Genomic DNA, 22,258 nt, shown 5'->3' with positions numbered 1-22,258 from the left:
AATATGTTAATGAATAATGCAGGGTGGTACAAGTGTTTCACTGTTTAATTCCCTTTGTTCTCACTAAATGTAACAAAATTTTAAAAATCAAAACATCTTTTAAAAATCCCATCTTAAAGTCTATATTTAGCTTTAGCCTTATTATTTGATTAAATAGTAGTCTTTGATTTAGAACTGAATTCTGATTTCTTCCTGACCTATTTGTGATTTTAACCAACTTTTTTTTTTTTTCACTTAGTTGCTTTATTTTTACATCTGAAGTTTGGAAATGATTGTCTTTTGCCTCTGAAAGAATTATCTGATGAGTATTTATTTTTCTAAGATGTTAAGCTTTTATTTCCATTAAGTAAAACTAATTTTATGATGACCAAACTAACCTTAAAAAGTTAACTGAGGGCTTCCCTGGTGGCGCAGTGGTTGAGAGTCCACCTGCCAATGCAGGGGACACGGGTTCGTGCCCCGGTCCGGGAAGATCCCACATGCCGCAGAGCGGCTGGGCCCATGAGCCATGGCCGCTGAGCCTGCGCTTCCGGAGCCTGTGCTCCGCAACGGGAGAGGCCACAACAGTGAGAGGCCCACGTACCGCAAAAAAAAAAAGTTAACTGAGTAAACCAGGCAAATGCAATTTAGGAATGGTAACACATGCATACATAATGAAAGCCATATGTTGGAGAAATATGCAAGTGTTTTTTAGGGTTGTTAGGGTAAACTGCATTATTTTATTTGGTAAAAATGTTTTCAACCTACGTTTTTTTCTTTAAGTTTATTTTTGAATTTTTAAAAATTCACACTCTGTTTTCCTAACTAAACTACAACTTCCTGAGGGTAGAGACTGTTCTTTCTTTTCTTTATCTCCCCTGTCTCCCTTCTCTCTCTTCCTTAATTTATTTTGATATAATTTTAGACTTACAAAAAAGTTGTAAGAAGAGTACAAACAACCCCCATATTCCTTTTACCTAGATTCACCTGTTGTTTACGTTTTGCCTAATTATCATTACTCTCCCCCTGTATACATATTTACACACACACACACACACACACACACTCACACATTTTTTTCTGAGCCAGTTAAGGATAAGTTGCAGACATTATGCCCCTTTATGGCTAAATTCTTTAGCATATGTTTCCTAAGAATAAAGATATTCTTTTATATAACAGCAGTACAATTATCAAAATCAGGAAACGTTTCATTGATACAGTACTATGATCTAATCTATAATCCATAGTCAAATTTTGTCAGTTGTCCCAATATTGTCCTTTATAGCTTTGTTTATACACTTAACATTTTTTCTCTGGGTCCAGGATCCCATCCCAGTATCAAACACTGCATTTAGTCGTCCTGTCTCCTTTAATCTGGAACATATCTTCAGCCTTTCTTTGTGCTCTTGGCCATTACATTTTTGAAAACTACAGGCCAGTTATTTTATAAAATGGCTCTTATGATTGATTTAGTAATGAATTTTTGTCAGGAATACTACAAAATGATAATGTGTCTTCTCAGTGCATTATTACAGAAAGCATAAGGTTTGCCCCAATATTGATGTTGTTAAGTTTGATAACTTGGTTAAGGCAGTGTCCCTCCAATAATCTGTGGGGCGATACTTTGAGAATATGTAAATGTTGCATCAAATATTCACCCACTAGTTTTAGCATCTATTGATGGTTCTTGCCTGAATCAGTTGTTATTGCAGTGGTTGCAGTGGTGATCTTCTGTCATTTCTTCTATGTTAATTAGTTGGCATTCTACTGTAAGGATGAACTTTCTCCCCTTTTATGTTTATTTATATCAGTATAGATTTATGGATTCTTGTTTTAGTCAGTGTTATACTTTTTTTCTGTCATAATTTATTTTGATGCTTAAATTGTCCCAGAATAGGTTCCTGGGACACCCGTCCCCCCTTCCCCCTCCAGGCTTGCTCCTGTGTCCTTATGACATGTCCCCATCTTTATTGAGCAGTTTTTGGCACTAGATGTTCTAGGGGCTCATCTTGTTATTTTCTCTGCCCCAGCCCTGGAATCATTACTCCAAGGATCTCTGGTGACTTTTTGGGTAGAATATGTATTTAGAAACCAAGAACTTGGAACTAGGTATTCTAATTGCTACTGGGGTGTTACTGCTACGAGGCTCTTTCAGTGGACATACCTATAAACACACATACACATAATATCTGCCTTTATTTCTACCCCTCCCTTTACCTCTATCTGTTTAAAACCTTGAGTTCATACTGATGATTCAAAATCCAATCCAAATGGTTTCTCTGCTGCAGGCTACAGCTGTCTGGCAGTCTCCCTTATCCCCCAAAGTATGGGCTGCCTTGAGGGGCTGCATTTCCTGCCGTGCATTTGCCTGTCTTACAGGAGAATAGGGCAAAAGTGGAGAAAAACAGTAGTCGACCACCACCCTAATGAAGCTTTCAGCAATTTCAAGACAGTTTCTCCGACCCAATAGAGTAGTAAAGTTGTAGCCTCTACTCTCAGTTGAACCTGAGTGCATGAACAGTATTAGCCGTCTCCAAAGATAACTACATACTTAAGTAGTATAGCAGGAAAGGTCCCAAGTGTGGAGCAAGATGAATATCCCTGGAAGCAGTTGTGGAAGCCACACCTACACACCCACACCTACACACACACCCACATATGTATATATACTGTATTAGTTTCCTAGGGCTGATGTAACAAATCACTGCACACTGGGTGGCTTAAAAAACAACAGAAATAATTTTCTCACAGTTTCTGAAATAAACTTGAAAAGCTGGAATATAAATGAAAGAACTTTACACTTATTATTTTTTGGTTTTGTTTTTCAGTTTTTATTGTTTAGTTTTTAGTTGCCCTGTGATTTCAGATTATGGTTTGTGGTATACTGTGTAATAAGTAATTATAAAATTGATCATTAGAACATCTTATTTCTGGGAATAGTAGGAGTTTCTTTGTAGTACATTGAACTAAGATTGTTTTTTCCACTTAGATAAGGAGTTCCTGTTTGGGGTTTAGTAGATTAAGGATATCTAGTATTATGAAAATCCAGTGTAAATAAAAGAATGAATATGGTTCATCCTGTTCAAAGAATTCCTTTACTAGGGGCTGTGTTTAAGTGCTTGATAAATAAAACATTAAATTAACAAAATTGCCTTTGATTTGACTTTTAGCTCTTAGGCATTATAATACTCTGTCAACTGTTACAAGAGCTGTTGCTTGTTTTTATGCTTCTTTATATGATCTTTAGTCACCTCACAGTTAATGTACATGATAGTGAAGAGGATGTGTTAGTTACATCCTGGGTTGTCAAAAAACAGAGACATAAATAGAGAAGTAGGTATAAGGGTGTGAATCACCTCCCCTAGTATTTCTCTTTCCTCTGAGTAAGGAGGGGTTCACAGTGGCTGGCCCAAGAATAGTACACCTCTGTATTTATTAGGGAGGTTCAGTTCCATGTGGAAACTTCACAAAACTTAGTTCCAGGTGTCAGCTCATTCCCAGAGGACCAGGCCATGCAAGTTTGCTCATGGCCAGTGAGTTTACTGGGCATGCTCCTGCAAAGCCTTTGGATGATATAGTACTTTGCTTCTTGTCTCTTTCAACACTTAGGAGATGGTAGCTTCCTTTATGCACAGGCCTACAAAAGGAACTTTGTTCTTAGAGAATTTGTTAATCAAGATACCTCTATGTTTACCACCTTTCCCCATAGTTAGGATTAATGTTCTCTGAAGTCATGGAAGATATTTTTTGCTTTCTTTGTATCTTGCATAATGCTATTTGTAGGCAAGGTGTTTTGAAGTGTTGGACCCCAAGTAGAACTTGGGCCTTTTCTGTTGAGGGCCCCTAACCTCCAGAAAAAACTTAAGTGATTGGTTATACAGAACTTTTTATTTCTTTTTTTAAACTCACCTGATTTATAAATTAATAACAAGCTATCAAATGATGTTTAAGAAGAGGCTCACACTGGAAAAGGATCCTCAAAAAAAGAACCTAGTGTGTTCATAGAACATAGATATATATAAATAAAAGAAACATATCAAGCCTGGGAAATTTAGAATTTGGGGGAAAATCAGTTTAGGTTCTCACGTTCACATTTTTTGCAAAACTGTTACTTATGTAAAATGCAATAATTACATAAAAGAATGAATAATAAAACTAAAAATTTATATAACCATTTATCTGATTCCTGGGCGGAGAAGAATTTACTGAACAAAACAGTGTAAGAATGTTTTTCACTATTTGTACATTTGGTAACTTGAAAAAAAAAATGTTCAGCAGTGTCTTAAAAAAAAAAAGTCCAACGAAGTTAAAAGGTAAAACCTGAGGAAAATGTTGCTATACACACAACATGTTTAATATCTTAATTCTGTAAAGTGCTCATGTAAGTTCAATTGGTTTATTTTATTTTATTTTCTCCTCTTATTCTTTTCTATCAACCTTGCCTTTATACTGTTTCAATTGGTTTATTAAATTCCCAGCTTCCATTTGGGCCATTTACACTTGCTACCATTTAGTTCACAACAGAACTGAGTTAAGAGTTGTAGGTCCAGAGAGAAACATACCTCTTGGTGCCCTATTTAGATGAGTACTTAATAGCCCTCTATCCCCTACAGTTCTCACTTCATTTTACATTTTGTTGTGTCCTGTTTCTCTCCTTTGCCTTCTTAGCTCTGACTTCCTCCCTCCTTTTGATGGGTTCTCTTCCTCTTTTCTCGCCTTACTAAATTTAACAGTTTTTTTCCTTATTGTTTCTTTTGCCTGATTTAGGTTTCCTTCCTCTTGCTTTTATTTTGCAAGAGTTGTATCTTGCGCATTTGGGGGCACTCCTTGAGCCTGGAAGTCTTCACAGCCCCCTTCTCTGGTGTCTGTTTTTCTTTAGAATTATTTATCAGATTAGAGCAGCATAGGAGGTGTTTTTCTTTTTTTTTTGGAAATGCATTTCTTTTATTTATTTATTTTACTTTTGGCTGTTTTGGGTCTTCGTTTCTGTGCGAGGGCTTTCTCTAGTTGTGGCAAGTGGGGGCCACTCTTCATCGCGGTGCGCGGGCCTCTCACTGTCGCGGCATCTCTTGTTGCAGAGCACAGGCTCCAGACGCGCGGGCTCAGTAGTTGTGGCTCACGGGCCTAGTTGTTCCGCGGCATGTGGGATCTTCCCAGACCAGGGCTCAAACCCATGTCCCCTGCATTGGCAGGCGGACGTTTAACCACTGCACCACCAGGGAAGCCTGGAGGTGTTTTTCAAAACTGTTTTTGTGATAGAGCTACTGAAACGTAACTGGACATAAAGAACTGAAATTTATTTCTAAATAACTCTGAGAAGAAGCATGGAACTTTTGCTTCTTCCATGGAGGAGGAGTAATTAGGGTATGTTAATTAGGAGATCCTGATGCTGCTTAGTTTTTTTATGGTCTTCGGGAGTACTTATTCTAGGTTGTTCTGCCTTTAACCAAATTGTGGTCGTGCAAAACTGCATTACTTTTGTCTTGGAAGTCCTCCCAGTAATTATAACACACTATTGCAGTTCTCAGACTTTTGTGGGCATAAGCAATTCCCTGGGGGGACTTGTTAAAAATGTCCCCCTTCTGGAAATTAGTATTCAGATCTTGGGCATGCCATTTTAAAACTGACTTTAAGAAGAAGCGCCCCAGGTAATTTTGATGTAGGTCATCAGTAGACCACAGTTGGAAAAATGTTGCCATGTGGCATCAAGTCCAAACTCTTTGATATGGCTTACAATGTTGCCCCTACCTCCCTCTCCAGCCCCATTTTCCATGAGTCTATGCCACACATCCTATGCTGCAGCAATGTTAAGCCACCTAGAGTTCTCAACATGTCTTAACCTTCTCACACCTTTATATACCTTGGCACATGCTGGTCCCTCTGCCTATAACCCTCTTCCCCATCTCTGCCCTGCATATTCATTCTTCAGGTCTCTACTGAAGCATCACACCTTTCCTCTCTTCTTCTCAAACGGAATTAAACTACACTGACATAACATACTCTATTATAGCACTTAACATAGTGTTTCATCATTGTTGGTTTCTTGGTCTGTTCCCTACTAGATTATATGTACTTAAGGATGGAGTCTGTCACGTTGATCTCTGTTTCCCCAGTGTCTGGCACATGGTAGACGTAGAGTAAGTACTAAATAATATCAAAGCTTCTCTTGCCTCTTTGGAACATTAAGCATGCTAGATCTAAAGAAATGCTGTAGTAGCAGCTCTGCACTCCTGTATTCTGAGAGTTTTCACGTGTTTTTAAGTATAGAGTACTTATTTTTACAAAAAGCAATTATTCTTTAAGTGCTTTTACAAAAAGCAAATATTTTGAATTATTTTTGAATTTTTGAATTAAAGGGACAAAAAGAGTTCGGTAATAAATACGGCACCCTGGCCATATACCATGTATTTTTCTTGCCACTTGTGAGTATGTGACTTGTATAAGTTGTACTTCCTCTCAAGACTTTAATTTCTGTATCTGTAATTCTCTCTAACTAATACCCATGGTGGCCTTCTAATGGTCTTTCCCTTTTCTAATAATTCTTATACAGGTACCATGTCCTCTGACTAAAATACCATTTCTCCGCCTACCTCCTTCATTTCTGTGTTTAGTTCTTCCCAGTTGCCTTCTGGAGGAAAAAAATAGGTTTGGCTTTCAAGGTCCTGTATGACCGGCTCCTTTCTTAGTCCTTGACCTTTAAATCTCACTCTTCCTTCTTGTTTTATTTGACAGTCTCACAAAAACAGACCTTCTTCTTTGCTCTTTATAATTAGCCCTACCTGGAATATATTTATTCAAATCCTTAAGTCCTACTCTAAGCCCCACCTTCTTGATAAAGATCACCATTCCATCTTGCAGTGAGGAAATTGAATAGTAAACCAAAATATCTTTCAAGAGGAAGGTTAATAGGGAAAATATGCTTGCATGTTTTAACTTCATGGAAAATTTAGTGGGAATAATATTGTTTCATACTAAGGCATACTAAATGGATAGTTTTGTTATGTGTAGTGGAGCTTACTATGTATATTATATGTTTTTCACCTGTAGTAATTGAAGCACAATTATTCACTGTTATTTGTGAAATGAAACCAACCAGCATATAAGCAACTATGGATCATTCCCCCATTACTTCTGTTTTCACTTCATTAATAAAATAAATGTCAAGTAGTTTAAAATGTTAGTTATTATTAGCTGTAATCTATTATTTTTCTGTAATAAACATGAGTTTGAAATAATATTCAGGCTGACTAAATTTTCTCATTATCTGAGTCCTAACTTCCTCGTTTTTTTCCAGTTGGATGTTTGCTAGGCATCTCTCAATCTGTCTTCAAAACAGAATCCACATTCTTCCTTCCCCTGCAACCTGCTCCAAGGAACAGCAGTGGGCAGGACTGTGTGGCTGGAGGGGAGAGTGGGGAGAGTGGGAATAGAGGTCAGAGAGGTCCCTGAAGGCCAGGATCACTCAGGGCCTTCTCGACCTGCCAGTGACTTTGGGCTTTGTTCTGTATTCAGTAAGTCTGCACTTTGGAAGCGTAAACCTTTTCATTTGTGGCAGGGTACATTTGTTCTTTAAGGAAATAGTTTCCCTCGGATATAATGGAGCAGGGAATTTGAGTGAAACCTTAGTATGTTCCTCCTAAAGTACCTCCTAATTTAATAGAGTAATTTAATAGTATTTGTTCTAGTATGTATTATAGTTTCCTTGGGCCTATTTCTACACCATTAAGGAAAAACATCACATTAGAAGCTATCCATTTAAATCCTTTTTTTTTTTAATTTTTAAAACATCTTTATTGGAGTATAATTTCTTTACAATGGTGTGTTAGTTTCTGCTTTATATCTAATTATTTTTAAAACAAAAGTTGTAAGTTCTCTTTTCTTCTTAAAAAAAATTTCCCCTTTTTGTTTGGAGGGACAGTTGACTGACTAGTGTATAATTTAATTTGCATTTTCTGCTGTCATCATTTCCAGCAGGGGCATTATGTTGGGAAAATTCAGGTTTAGAATTGTGATTTGATTGGAGACAGGATTGATATATAATAAGGAATGAATTGCCTTACCAGATTTGCTGACTTTTAGACGGTGCAGAGCCTGTAAACTTTCTTGGGGCTCCTCATTTGGTGTGTGTAGTAAACAGAAACAATGCCGTATTGGGGGTAGGAGAATAAGGATTAACATCAGCTTCTAGAGAATGGAGAGTGCTGTTTTAGAGTATAGATCCTTTAAGAAATGTTGTAGGACCTAAACTTTTATTGGAAAAGTCTCTGAATAAAATGTCTAAAGTTCATTTTTGTAAAATAACCCATGGGGTGACAGAAATTCAAGAAAGGACAAAATTGGCAAAAGTTACATAAATAGTAAAAGTCTAATAGTTACTTTAAATTTTTGATTTATTTTATGACTCTGTCATTGTTCCTTAGCATATGTTCCTTTACGTGAGTCAACAGTAGTCTAGATAAAACAAAATTCTTAAAATATTTGAGAGACTTTTAAAAATCCAAATAATTATTGGGTTTGAATAATAGGAAGAAAACTCACAGAACACACCAGACTTTGGTGAGGAGTCTGTAGTTCTATTTGGATCCATGACAATTTAAAATATTCATATTCATTTTGAACCGTTTAGTGTTTGCGCTGTAAAATTATGTTCCTATTGTTTCATTTTTTTTCCAGTGTAGCATCTTCCTTATGGACATTTGCAATGTGTGCTCAGAAGGGAAGCGTAGGCGTAAGTGTCATTATCTCAAAGCAGAATTCTTCCTAGAATATTTTTGCTTCTGGGTTATTGCAGTGTTTAGTTTTGAAGATTAGGGAGGAACAGGAAGTTGACTGTTAACGTTCCCAGTTATGTTGCTTGTTGGCCCTCATTATGAAGACTGAGTATTACTACGCTTTAGATGTTCCCAAACTAGCAACTGTTATTCAAATAATTAAGTCACCTGGTGAGATGAGGTTTTTCTTTGCACTAACTTTTTGTTTTTAATGGGTTGATAATGTTTTTAAAAAAATTATTTATTTATTTTTGGCTGCGTTGGGTCTTTGCTGCTGCACGTGGACTTTCTCTAGTTGTGGTGAGCGGGGGCTACTCTCTGTAAATAATTCAATAATGAATGAAAATCTTAGAAATAGTATTAATACAAGTGAACTATAAAAACCAAATGTCTTTAAGAGCCAAATTTATGCATTGGAAAATTAGTTGATCCATTTTCCATTTGTCAAGGTAGAATGCCCTGATTTATACATGCTTATAGTAGTGAAATTAAGAAATGAGAATCTCTTAAGTGGTTAAATGGGATATGATCTGATTTTCAACATTATTAGAACTAAATTCAGTTTTGATTTTGCAACATTATTTGACCGTTTCTACAAAATTTTATATGGTAAAATAAGGTTTAAAATTTAACTTCATGGCACCTCATCAGATATCTAAAATCCTTATGTATCTCATAACTGTATTTAAGGACCGCAGAAATAATTTTGTTGATTGCTGCTTTGGAGGTATAAGATGTATATAAATTCTTATTCTAGATTAAGGATATCTTTAATCTCTGAAGAACTGTTTAAGCTAACTGACAAGTTGTATTCTGAATGTTGACTAGATCCACTAGAACAAAATTTGTGTTTTCACAAACGTGAGTCAAGAGTCTGGCATGTACAATGAAGGTATTCATTGTGTCCCTGGGAAAGTTAATGGGTGTTACTCCAAGTTGAAGGAAAAGGATCTGTGGTCAAGTAAATTTGGAATATGTTGGTTTAAGCAAAGCTAAGCTTTACTGAAGAGTTCTCAGAGCCTTTAATATTGAAATATTTTATATTAATCAGATTAATCTTTTTTTTTAACATCTTTATTGGGGTACAATTGCTTTACAATGGTGTGTTAGTTTCTGCTCTATAGCAAAGTGAATCAGTTATATATATACATATGTTCCCATATGTCCTCCCTCTTGCGTCTCCCTCCCTCCCACTCTCCCTATCCCACCCCTCCAGGCTGTCACAAAGCACCGAGCTAATATCCCTGTGCCATGCGGCTGCTTCCCACTAGCTATCTACCTTACTACGTTTGTTAGTGTGTGTATGTCCATGACTCTCTCTCGCCCTGTCAAAGCTCACCCTTCCCCCTCCCCATATCCTCAAGTCCGTTCTCCAGTAGGTCTGCGTTTCTATTCCCATCCCACCCCTAGGTTCTTCATGACATCATTTTTTTCCTTAAATTCCATATATATGTGTTAGCATACGGTATTTGTCTTTTTCTTTCTGACTTACTTCACTCTGTATGACAGACTCTAGGTCTATCCATCTCATTACAAATAGCTCAATTTCGTTTCTTTTTAAGGCTGAGTAATATTCCATTGTATATATGTGCCACATCTTCTTTATCCATTCATCCAATGATGGGCACTTAGGTTGTTTCCATCTCCGGGCTATTGTAAATAGAGCTGCAATGAACATTTTGGTACATGACTCTTTTTGAATTATGGTTTTCTCAGGGTATATGCCAAGTAGTGGGATTGCTGGGTCATATGGTAATTCTTTTTGTAGTTTTTTAAGGAACCTCCATACTGTTCTCCATAGTGGCTGAACCAATTCACATTCCCACCAGCAGTGCAAGAGTGTTCCCTTTTCTCCACACCCTCTCCAGCATTTATTGTTTCTAGATTTTTTGATGATGGCCATTCTGACTGGTGTGAGATGATATCTCATTGTAGTTTTGATTTTCATTTCTCTAATGATTAATGATGTTGAGCATTCTTTCATGTGTTTGTTGGCATTCTGTATATCTTCTTTGGAGAAATGTCTATTTAGGTCTTCTGCCCATTTTTGGATTGGGTTGTTTGTTTTTTTGTTATTGAGCTGCATGAGCTGCTTGTAAATTTTGGAGATTAATCCTTTGTCAGTTGCTTCATTTGCAAATATTTTCTCCCATTCTGAGGGTTGTCTTTTGGTCTTGTTTATGGTTTCCTTTGCTATGCAAAAGCTTTTAAGTTTCATTAGGTCCCATTTGTTTATTTTTGTTTTTATTTCCATTACTCTAGGAGGTGGGTCAGAAAGGATCTTGCTGTGATTTATGTCATAGAGTGTTCTGCCTATGTTTTCCTCTAACAGTTTGATAGTTTCTGGCCTTACATTTAGGTCTTTAATCCATCTTGAGCTTACTTTTGTGTATGGTGTTAGGGAGTGATCTAATCTCATACTTTTACATGTACCTGTCCAGTTTTCCCAGCACCATTTATTGAAGAGGCTGTCCTTTCTCCACTGTACATTCCTGCCACCTTTATCAAAGATAAGGTGTCCATATGTGCGTGGGTTTATCTCTGGGCTTTCTCTCCTGTTCCATTGATCTATCTTTCTGTTTTTGTGCCAGTACCATACTGTCTTCATTACTGTAGCTTTGTAGTATAGTCTGAAGTCAGGGAGCCTGATTCCTCCAGCTCCTTTTTTCGTTCTCAAGATTGCTTTGGCTATTCGGGGTCTTTTGTGTTTCCATACAAATTGCGAACTTTTTTGTTCTAGTTCTGTGAAAAATGCCAGTGGTAGTTTGATAGGGATTGCATTGAATCTGTAGATTGCTTTGGGTAGTAGAGTCATTTTCACAATGTTGATTCTTCCCATCCAAGAACATGGTATATCTCTCCATCTATTTGTATCATCTTTAATTTCTTTCATGAGTTTCTTATAATTTTCTGCATGCAGGTCTTTTGTCTCCTTAGGTAGGTTTATTCCTAGTTATTTTATTCTTTTTGTTGCAGTGGTAAATGGGAGTGTTTTCCTGATTTCCCTTTCAGATTTTTCATCATTAGTATATAGGAATGCCAGAGATTTCTGTGCATTAATTTTGTATCCTGCTACTTTACCAAATTCATTGATTAGGTCTAGTAGTTTTCTGGTAGCATCTTTAGGATTCTCTATGTATAGTATCATGTCATCTGCAAACAGTGACAGCTTTACTTCTTCTTTTCCTATTTGGATTCCTTTTATTTCCTTTTCTTCTCTGATTGCTGTGGCTAAAACTTCCAAAACTATGTTGAATAAGAGTGGTGAGAGTGGGCAACCTTGTCTTGTTCCTGATCTTAGTGGAAATGCTTTCAGTTTTTCACCATTGAGGATGATGTTTGCTGTGGGCTTGTCATATATGGCCTTTATTATGTTGAGGAAAGTTCCCTCTGTGCCTACTTTCTGCAGGGTTTTTATCATAAATGGGTGTTGAATTTTGTCGAAAGCTTTCTCTGCATCTATTGAGATGATCATATGGTTTTTCTCCTTCAATTCGTTAATATGGTTTATCACATTGATAGATTTGCGTATATTGAAGAATCCTTGCATTCCTGGAATAAACCCCACTTGATCATGGTGTATAGATTAATCTTACTTTAAGAATTTTAAGTATCTGGTCAGTGATTGATCTTACTTTGTTTCCTGTAATCTTTTCCTCCTTTCACAAAATAATATGCAAGTTCCGTGTCAGATATCACGTTATTTTCTTAGTGGGAAGAAAGAAAATATCTCTTCTTTCAAAGGACTTAACACGTGAAAAGTCACCACATGTAGGAAATTTTGTATATGAATTTCATGTTTTCAATTCCTGTTTTCTATTTGAATTCTAGTTCCTTGAATTTTGTAGGGACTGATAGGGAAGTTAGTAAAAGACAAATGGGGTAGAAAGTAAGAGTAAGATAGAAGGAAGAACTAATTCAACAAACTGAACTAGATTAAAGGTTTTTGCTTTGTCTTTTCTCCGAAATGCTTTTTGGACTAAGGTTCTCATGATACATACTTAATTTGAGCAAATTTTTACAGAATAAATAATAACTTGCTCATTGAAGTCTTCTGAAATTTTTTTTTCTGTGGTGTTTGGGGGTGTTGCAGGATCTATTAGTGGAAAGAACTGTACTACTGTAATATCCTGTGATTAATGGGAGTGGTCTGTGATTTAAAAATCATGGTTGTGGGCTTCCCAGGTGGCGCAGTGGTTGAGAGTCCGCCTGCCGATGCAGGGGACACGGGTTCGTGCCCTGGTCCGGGAAGATCCCATGTGCCACAGAGCGGCTGGGCCCGTGAGCCACAGCTGCTGAGCCTGCGCGTCCAGAGCCTGTGCTCCGCAGCGGGAGAGGCCGCAACAGTGAGAGGCCCGCGTACTGCAAAAAAAATTAAAATAAAATAAAGATCATTGCTGTAAAGCAACTATACTCCAATAAAAATTTTTTTAAAAAAATCATCATTACTTGTGATTCTGGTTATAATCTGATACAGTTTGTTCTTCTTTCAGAATTTCCTAAAAATTTGAGACTTAATTGCTCATTTCTACTCACTTGTTAACCTTGTCTCCACTTACGATTTCGTTTCCTTTTATAATATAATCTCTAGTTTTTAAAGTTTGACTCCAGAGAGTTGCGACATGTATCAGAGCATACACTGCATGATTTTTCAAGTTCAATAGTTATTCATTATACACAAATATCTGTATTTCAGATGGAGCAGCTGTCAGATGAAGAAATTGACCATGGTGCTGAAGAAGACAGTGACAAGGAAGATCAGGACCTGGACAAAATGTTTGGAGCCTGGCTGGGGGAGCTAGACAAACTCACTCAGGTTAGAAATTGTGCTTGAAAAACTGGTTGAGGATTTTAAGTCATCACTATGTGCTAAAACTTTACTGTGTAGACATGAGGATATGAATATAGTTTATATTTTAAAATACTGCTATAAAGGGAAAATGTCCAAAACATTAACAAGTAAATGAATAGTGACTCTAGAACACAAGATATTATCTTCTGTGGTTATTTTAAGGAGTTAAAAAAAAATGCTTTTGACAGAGGTTCTGTGCATCTAGAGGGATTTCTTAAAATCTGTTTCATAAATTGAGTTGCTGCCTAAAAAGTTTTAAAGCCTAAAATGTAAAAATCTAAATTTTAGCAAATCCTATTCTATAACTTAGTGAGTATGAACACATTTTACAATATAAATAATATCCTCACATGCAGATATTTTCTATTACATGATTCCAGAATACTGACAAAATTTCATCCCCGGCTGCATTTGAAAACAGTGGCAGAGCTTTTTCATTTTGTTTTATTGGATCTTCGGTTTTAAAAAAAAAGAACGACTTTACCCTCCAAACCAGGTCACTTTTTAGAATAAAAGCGTATACTATTACAACCCCAGTTATTAATACATTATATTCAATATATATGAAGATAGTTATGTTTATTAAAGCAACGTTAACTTTATGACAATGGGAAAGAACATTAGAACAAAACTTATTTTCACTCATACTTAATTATCTCCGGGAAGAATTTTTGTGTAAATTGCTAAGTATGAGATTTGTTAACCAGTAGAAAAGTAGGTGGTAAGGTGGAAACTTAAAGTACTAGTTTGTTTCTGTATCTCTTTCTATAGCAGTCTGGGATTGAGACTGAGACACTCTTCATGTAATTCTTACTAGATCATTTTGAAAAGCAGACATGTTTGTGACCACAGCCTGTTAATGACGAATTTTGAGAAGAACGCTTTCAATCTTGCTAGGATTTCATAAGGATCATGCTCTTCATCTCCTATCAGAAGAAATAACAGTATTTGTGGTGATAAAGGTCTTTTATGTAGTTACCAAACCATTTCAGTTTAATTCTTAATTTTTTTTTTGAAAAGTGATTTTGGCATGGAGATGATGACTAGGCTATGCAGTTCTATGCTGAGGAGAAAAAGGAAAGAGGAAGGAAAGAAGAGGAAATAGAAAATGATAATGCTTGAAGGAAAGTATATGAGGGCCAGCTGTTATGTGTGGGGTTTCCTTTTTTTTTTTTGGCCATGCTGCGTGGCTTGTAGGATCTCAGTTCCCTGACCAGGGATTGAACCCAGGCCACAGCAGTGAAAGCCCAGAATCCTAACCACTTGGTCACCAGGGAACTCCCAGGGGTTTCCTTGACTGTGGGTTTTATTGTCCATCCCCGGAATCCTAACCACTTGGTCACCAGGGAACTCCCAGGGGTTTCCTTGACTGTGGGTTTTATTGTCCATCCCTGGAGAGGGGCCAAAAAAGAGCAAAGACAGGTAAATATCAGTCCAGCCACTCTGGGTGGAGTAGACTCCATGCTACTCCACTGTAGATGGCATTTCTACTGAATACAATAAAACCTTGTATTCTTCCCTATATTTTAAATTCCCTGACATACAGATGTGAAGAGCCATTCATCAAAAAAGTTGGCTCCTAAACTAATGCTGTGACAGTTCTTTTTTTATGTATGAAGCTGTCTTTAGAGAGAAAACAGGTTAAAACTATTGCATAACATGGCTCGCTGCTAGCAAGTTGCTTTTTAACACTTCAGAAATTTTCAAAAAATATTTTACTTACTAACTTGGTGGCTGAAACTTAAATTGTTTATTTCCTCATTTTAGTTAACTACAGAGTCATCTGTGCACCTGTATTACCCAAACGATGTTAATGGATTTTCAACTTTATATTAAATCAGTTTTAAGTGATTGTTGAATCATCTGAAATTGTTTGCAAAATTTTATATGTATTTGCATTTTTCTGGAAGAAGGTTCATGGCTTTTATCACATTCTCAATGACCTCCACTCCCACCCTGACTCCACCCTTTGCCAAAAAAAAAATGTTAAAAACCCAGTCTACTAGATTACCCATTTCTTGGCATCAAGGAGTATTTCTTATTATTTCCCTTTTTGCCCCAGCACCATGGACACAGCAGATAATTATAATAAGTATTTGTTTATTTGAACTGATGAATAGATTGAGTTTTAATATGTTTTCAATTATATTCAGGTTTTACTGAAAACATTACCTACATACTATTCTTCATTTCCACTTAGAGAAGGAGGATTAGGCCTTAAATTGCAGCAGAAGATTTTGGTTTGAGGTTAAAGGAGAATTTCCTAGCTGTTTCCCGAAACTTTGAAATAAGACACTGAATGGCTGTGGATCTCCTTCAGATGATAGCTTTAAAAATTGGATGTTACAATAGCCCGGAGATGAAAACAACCTAAGTGCCCATCATCAGATGAATGGATAAAGAAGATGTGGCACATATATACAATGGAATATTACTCAGCCATAAAAAGAAACGAAATTGAGCTATTTGTAATGAGGTGGATAGACCTAGAGTCTGTCATACAGAGTGAAGTAAGTCAGAAAGAGAAAGACAAATACCGTATGCTAACACATATATATATGGAATTTAAGAAAAAAAAATGTCATGAAGAACCTAGGGGTAAGACAGGAATAAAGGCACAGACCTACTAGAGAACGGACTTGAGGATATGGGGAGGGGGAAGGGTGAGCTGTGACAAAGCGAGAGAGAGGCATGGACATATATACACTACCAAACGTAAGGTAGATAGCCAGTGGGAAGCAGCCGCATAGCACAGGGAGATCAGCTCAGTGCTTTGTGACCGCCTGGAGGGGTGGGATAGGGAGGGTGGGAGGGAGGGAGACGCAAGAGGGAAGAGATATGGGAACATATGTATATGTATAATTGATTCACTTTGTTATAAAGCAGAAACTAGCACACCATTGTAAAGCAATTATACCCCAATAAAGATGTTAAAAAAACAAAAAAACAAAAATTGGATGGACACTATCTAAATGGATTCACTTGAAACAAATGAGTAAAGATAGCATTCTAATCTAATTCCATGATTGTACAAATAGACTATTCAGCATTCTTTTTCATTTGAAATCTTTTGATAATTATAAAGAGAAATTAAAATTTTAAAAGACTAATCGTAATATTTACAAATTTATTTAAATAGACACTAAATAGCTATTGACCCTTTCCCTGAATTTCTCTGTTGTAAACGCCTTATCTTCCTTATTGTAGAAAGGTTGGAGAGAAAAAAAGTGTCATTTAAAAAGATGGTGAGTTGGGACTTCCCTGGTGGTCCAGTGGTAAAGAATCCACCTTAACAGTGCAGGGGACGCGGGTTTGATCCCTGGTCAGGGAACTGAGATCCCACATGCCACGGGGTAACTAAGCCTGCATGCCACAACTACTGAGCTCACGCACCTCAACTAGAGAAGAGAAAACCCGCACGCCACAACTAGGGAGAAGCCTGCATGCTGCAACAAAAGATCCTGCATGCCTCAACGAAGATCCCGCATGCCACAGCTAAGACCTGATGCAGCCAAAAATAAATAAATTAAATAAATAAATAATTTAAAAATCTTAAAAATAAAAAGGTGGTGAGTTAACTTACAAGACACCCTACCCTGAAGTTCAGTGTGATTGAAGACTTAATCACAGGCAGTATAGCTGGTTACAGTTTGCCCTCACCTTAGTAGAGCTTGCAAAGAACAAGGACATTCCATCATTGTTTGAAGTTGTAGCCATTAAGATCTAGGGTCTCATAATTTTGAGTCCAGAATTGTGCCTTATCTCCAGGGTAATTCATTCCAAGAATGAGGCTCTGTTGGACCAAAAACAAATTCCTTTGAGGAGAGAGAAAACAGAATTCTCTGCATTATTTCTTATCTTACCATGCCCATATTCATGTACCTAGCTTATTTTATAGTGAATTTATGTAAAACGAGCTCAGTCACTATACTTGATGTATTCAATATTTGGAAAGATATTTACTCCAAACTGTAACTATCTCAAGTGCCTTAAGTAAGTATATATCTAAAAATTGAAGAAACTATAGCCAAAATGATATGAAAACCAATTATACTTTTCCTTAATGCTATTACTCAGAAGAACTTTGGTTGTATTAACTATTATATGACAGTTCACTTAATCATAAAGAAAAACTTTATTCATCTTTTTATTATAATTGAAGCCTGAATTTAATATGACTTCTTAAACTTTGTTTTTTAAAGAGTTTGGATTCTGACAAGCCCACGGAACCAATAAAAAGATCTCCTCTTCGCCAGGAAACAAACATGGCCAATTTTTCTTATCGTTTCTCCATATACAACTTGAATGGTAAGATGTAATTGGAAATAAAATGTAAAACAGTATATTAAGTTATATAATGTAGAAATAATACAGTAACAATTACAAATAGCTCAATATAAAAACCATATATGCATAACTTGACTGAATTCTTATATTTCTTGATTTGTACATTTTATTACTAATTCAAATCGTCACAGAAAAAAACAAACTGGAACATAACTAAAATAGTTTTCTAGTTGAGTTATTAATAATTGACAAAGTACATACTCAGGTAGAATCCTACAGCAAACTTAATTGCATTGTTGTATTTTCACTGGAATAAAGTCCAGTGAAAGTGAAGTTACTTGTTATTAATTTAAAACCAGCCCCTCTGGCCTTTATTTAATGAACTCTACCTAGTCAGCTTTTAGTTCTTGGAACTGACATTTCAATCTGTAATTTTTTTAGGGCTTAACATTTCTCTTTTTATGCCCTCAGATCTTTAGGTATTAACATCTCCACCAGGGCAATGGTCATATTAACAACTTAGAGCCTCTGGTAGAAAATTGCATGGGGGATGTGGTTAAAACCATGGAACAGTGTACAATTTTTCCATTATTTTTATCTTTCAACTCATAATTTTATTCTCCTCTGATTACTACAAATCTTAAAAGATGGACTCTTTGCTTCTAAAATTTTCTCTTGGAATTTAAAACAAAAAACTGTTAGAAATCCTGTATTTGATAGGCGTTAGGCCCAATAGGATGAATTTGTTTGCTTTTCCCCTGGCATTCATTAACTGATTTATAATAGAATGTATAAATTCTAATTCATTGTGTTCTGGAAACATCATGTATGTTGTTTGTTGCAGAAGCTCTGAATCAGGGAGAGACTGTGGATCTGGATGCCCTAATGGCCGATCTTTGCTCAATAGAGCAGGAGCTCAGCAGTTTTGGTGCAGGAAATAGTAAGCGTCAAATCACAGAAACAAAAGCCACTCAGAAGTTACCTGCTAGCCGACATACATCAAAACATGGCACCTTGAAAGGATTGTCTTCTTCGTCTAATAGGATAACTAAACCGTCTCATGCCAACTACTCCCTGGATGACATCACTGCACAGTTAGAACAGGCCTCCTTGAGCATGGATGAGGCTGCTCAGCAGTCTGTACTAGAAGGTACTAAGTCCTTAGTAACTAATCAGCACAGGAGAACAGCGTCAGCGGGCACAGTGAGTGATGCTGAAGTACGCTCTATTAGTAACTCCTCTCGTTCAAGCATCACTTCTGCAGCCTCTAGCATGGACTCTTTGGATATTGATAAAGTAACACGCCCTCAAGAACTGGATTTGACACATCAGGGGCAGCCGATTACTGAGGTAAGTGGATGGAACTTTCTTCCCTGGTATTTCAGTATTACAATAAGGAAGAAATGATATTTTAAAAATGCAGTTCTAATCAACTTTCCTGTTTTTTCTACATTTAAAGTTTGTCAAGAATACCTCTGAGCTAAACTTTAAAATCAGACTACAGAATATATTACCAGATATAGCAGTATCATAAAGATGATTAAGAAGAGATTTAGTTTCTTCAGTTTTATTCTTGTGACTATTTGAAGTCCTTAAATTAATGTCAGTTGTATCACATGATTAAAAAACTTGAAATATATTTAATGATATTTTGTAAAGTTATAGCTATTAAGCTGAAATAATTGCTTTCTAATATATGTTTGTTACAAAATAACCATTTGAGAAAATGACTCATATCCCCATTATAATTCTCCCAGATTCTAGCTCTCAGGGTTTACTCCATTTTATTGTCAAAGAGTTGGTGTGATGTAGTGAAAAGAGCCACTGGGCTTGGAATTGGAAAACTTGGTTCCAAGTGTTTCATTACCCATCAGACCTACATGAGTTGTTCAGTCTTTGTGAACTTCAATTTCTCATAAGTAAAGTGGAGCTAATAGTACATGGTCTACCTTCCTCATACGGTGGTTCAGAGAATCAGAAGTGATATAATATGCATGAACAGATTTTAAAAGAGGAAGTTTTTCTGGATGTGATGGGGTGAGGGTAAGGAATGGATCTGTGATAAAATAAGTTTAGTAAAAGCTGAACTTGATGAAGATGAATTCTTTATTGAGTTTTTTTTCATCAAGGAGAAGGCAATTTTGTTATAAGGCAGCAGCAAGAAAGAAGAAAACCTATGGGGCAGAATAAAGCCAGCCTTCCATTCAGCTTATATATATAGTGCTCTCTAATACAGGGTAAAATAATTTATATTAATCAATACTAAGGTAAAATCTTATAAAACATTGTTTAAGGAATTGCAGAGAAATTCAAAATTTACACCTGTTACTCAATATTATTGATTTTCCCACCGTTGATTTAACTCATTAGGTTAATTTCCATCCATCAGTAACTCTTGGTATCCACTAGTACTTTGTTCTAGGCGCTGTGGAGCACAAAAGAAGCATGAATCATGGTAGTTTGGAGATAAATTTAAGTTTTATTGCTTGTAAAGAAAGTTAGCAAATTACATCAAAGAGTAAACTTTCATTTATTTAAAATGAAACTTTTCTAAGCGGTATATATTCTATAGAGAACTTGAAAACTTATTTCTGCCTTATGATACCTGGGCGTTATATTTAGCACCAGCTACTTAGCATGCATCACTTATATCTTTTAGGCTTACCTGTTGGGAAATGAGCAATATTTTATTAGGGATGAGCTTGTTTGGTTATTCTGTGTTTTGTGTGTTGATATTCCTTCTTTCCAATCAGATTATTTTGAGTTGGGTCAAAATGCATGAGGACAGGTTATGAACTAATTGAGAATCTTGGTGTGTATGTTTGTGTTTCCATCTGTAAAATACACTCATTATAAAGTTCACTCTGTAAAGTACACTCATTATAAGTAACAATTGAAGAGCAAACAAAGTAAAAAGTGAAGTCTTCTAGCAAACACTTCACACAGTATCTAGTGGTATCCATGGGCAAGGATACCAGTGTTCAATGGTATAATATTTAATATAAGACTTTAGTATAAGGTTTGGTGAGTAAGCCAGCAAAAAGCAGGGAAAGGAGTTAAAAGTCTTCTCTGTCCAGCCTGTTCTTTTGCCTTGCCCAGGTGGGTAGAAAAGTGGCTTAACAAATCTGGAACTTGTTTCAATGTACTTTTTTTTGGATCTAGTCTGTTCTAATGCAAACCAAGAAAACTAAGGGAGGCTTGCTAGATCCCAAACCAGTGTATCAAATTACCACCAGACTCAAATACATTTTTTTAAAAAATACTTTAGTTTTGCATGCATGGAGTTAAAGAGTCATATAGTTCTAGGGACTTCCCTGTTGGCACAGCAGTTAAGAATCCACCTGCCAATGCAGGGGGCAGGGTTCAATCCCTGGTCTGGGAAGATCCCACATGCCGCGGAGCAACTAAGCCTGTGTGCCACAACTAGTGAGCCTGTGCTCTAGAGCCCGCGAGCCACAACTACTGAAGCCTGCAGTGTGCTCCGCAACAAGAGAAGCCACCGCAATGAGAAACCTGTGCACCGCAACGAAGAGTAGCCCTCCCCCGCCTCAACTAGTTAAAGCCCGCACGCAGCAACGAAGACCCAATGCAGCCAAAAATTAAAAAAAATAATAAATAAATTAATTTAAAAAACAGTCATATAGTTCTAAAGAGACTTGTTACCAAAAAAACTTTGCTACACGTGCACACACACACTCATGCACCCTGTATTCTGCTCGCAGAGGTAAGTGCTTTCTCCTCTTTCAGCTGATTCTTAGTGTATTTACCTATCATTAAATCTATAAGTATATCGCTATTTCTTGATTTTTTTTTCAGTTGTATGTATTACCTACTGTCTTCTCACTTTGGAAATTAGGATATAGTGCTCCTTAGACAGTTCTCCTCTTTTCTCCCCTCCCTTACCCCATCCTTAGAATATATTTTGGTTGGGTAACTATTCAGTGTTTATATTATCATGTCTGTATACATGCAATTTACTGCTAAACTGTATATACTTCTGTTACATTTCCTTTTGGGGACATTACCTTTTGCTTTTCCTGGAATTAAGAATTGTCTTTAGATTTCAAAATAGCTTTTTGTATGTTTATCACTATTTCTACTCCAAACTTTCTCCCAGTTGATTAAATCTCTTACTTGGTTTGAACAAAATTGGTGTTCTATTAATTTCATCTTCTTAAAGTTCTTCTTCGTCTTTTGTAGTCTTTATTCTAGTATCATTCTTAGGTCTTTTCTCTCAGGTGGGTAAGCTTCTCCAGAGAAGATTCTTCCAATCCCCTGCATGGAGGGCATATGCTTGGCTGCCAATGCTTTAGCACTCATTTGGGAAAGAAGGCATGGGATGTGGAGTGGTCCTTAACACAACCTTCCA

General features: G+C 36.5%; 1 protein-coding gene across 2 annotated transcripts in view; it reads left to right on the top strand.

Moving 5' to 3' along the window:
* Positions 1-13,446: 13,446 nt before the first annotated feature.
* RAPH1 (Ras association (RalGDS/AF-6) and pleckstrin homology domains 1) overlaps positions 13,447-22,258 on the top strand; it is a 51,538-nt gene continuing 42,726 nt past the window's right edge. For both annotated transcript variants that reach the window (XM_065880900.1, XM_065880901.1), the window contains exons 1-3: positions 13,447-13,566; positions 17,805-17,910; positions 18,734-19,239. In XM_065880900.1, coding sequence (XP_065736972.1) covers positions 13,447-13,566; positions 17,805-17,910; positions 18,734-19,239 — 732 coding nt within the window. The remainder of the gene's footprint in view (positions 13,567-17,804; positions 17,911-18,733; positions 19,240-22,258) is intronic.

The sequence above is a fragment of the Phocoena phocoena genome, chromosome 7 (assembly GCF_963924675.1).
Source record: "Phocoena phocoena chromosome 7, mPhoPho1.1, whole genome shotgun sequence".
NCBI classification, from domain to species: Eukaryota; Metazoa; Chordata; class Mammalia; order Artiodactyla; family Phocoenidae; genus Phocoena; species Phocoena phocoena.
The sequence above is the reverse complement of the archived record's forward strand: the minus strand, read 5'-3'. Positions and strand labels throughout refer to the sequence as shown.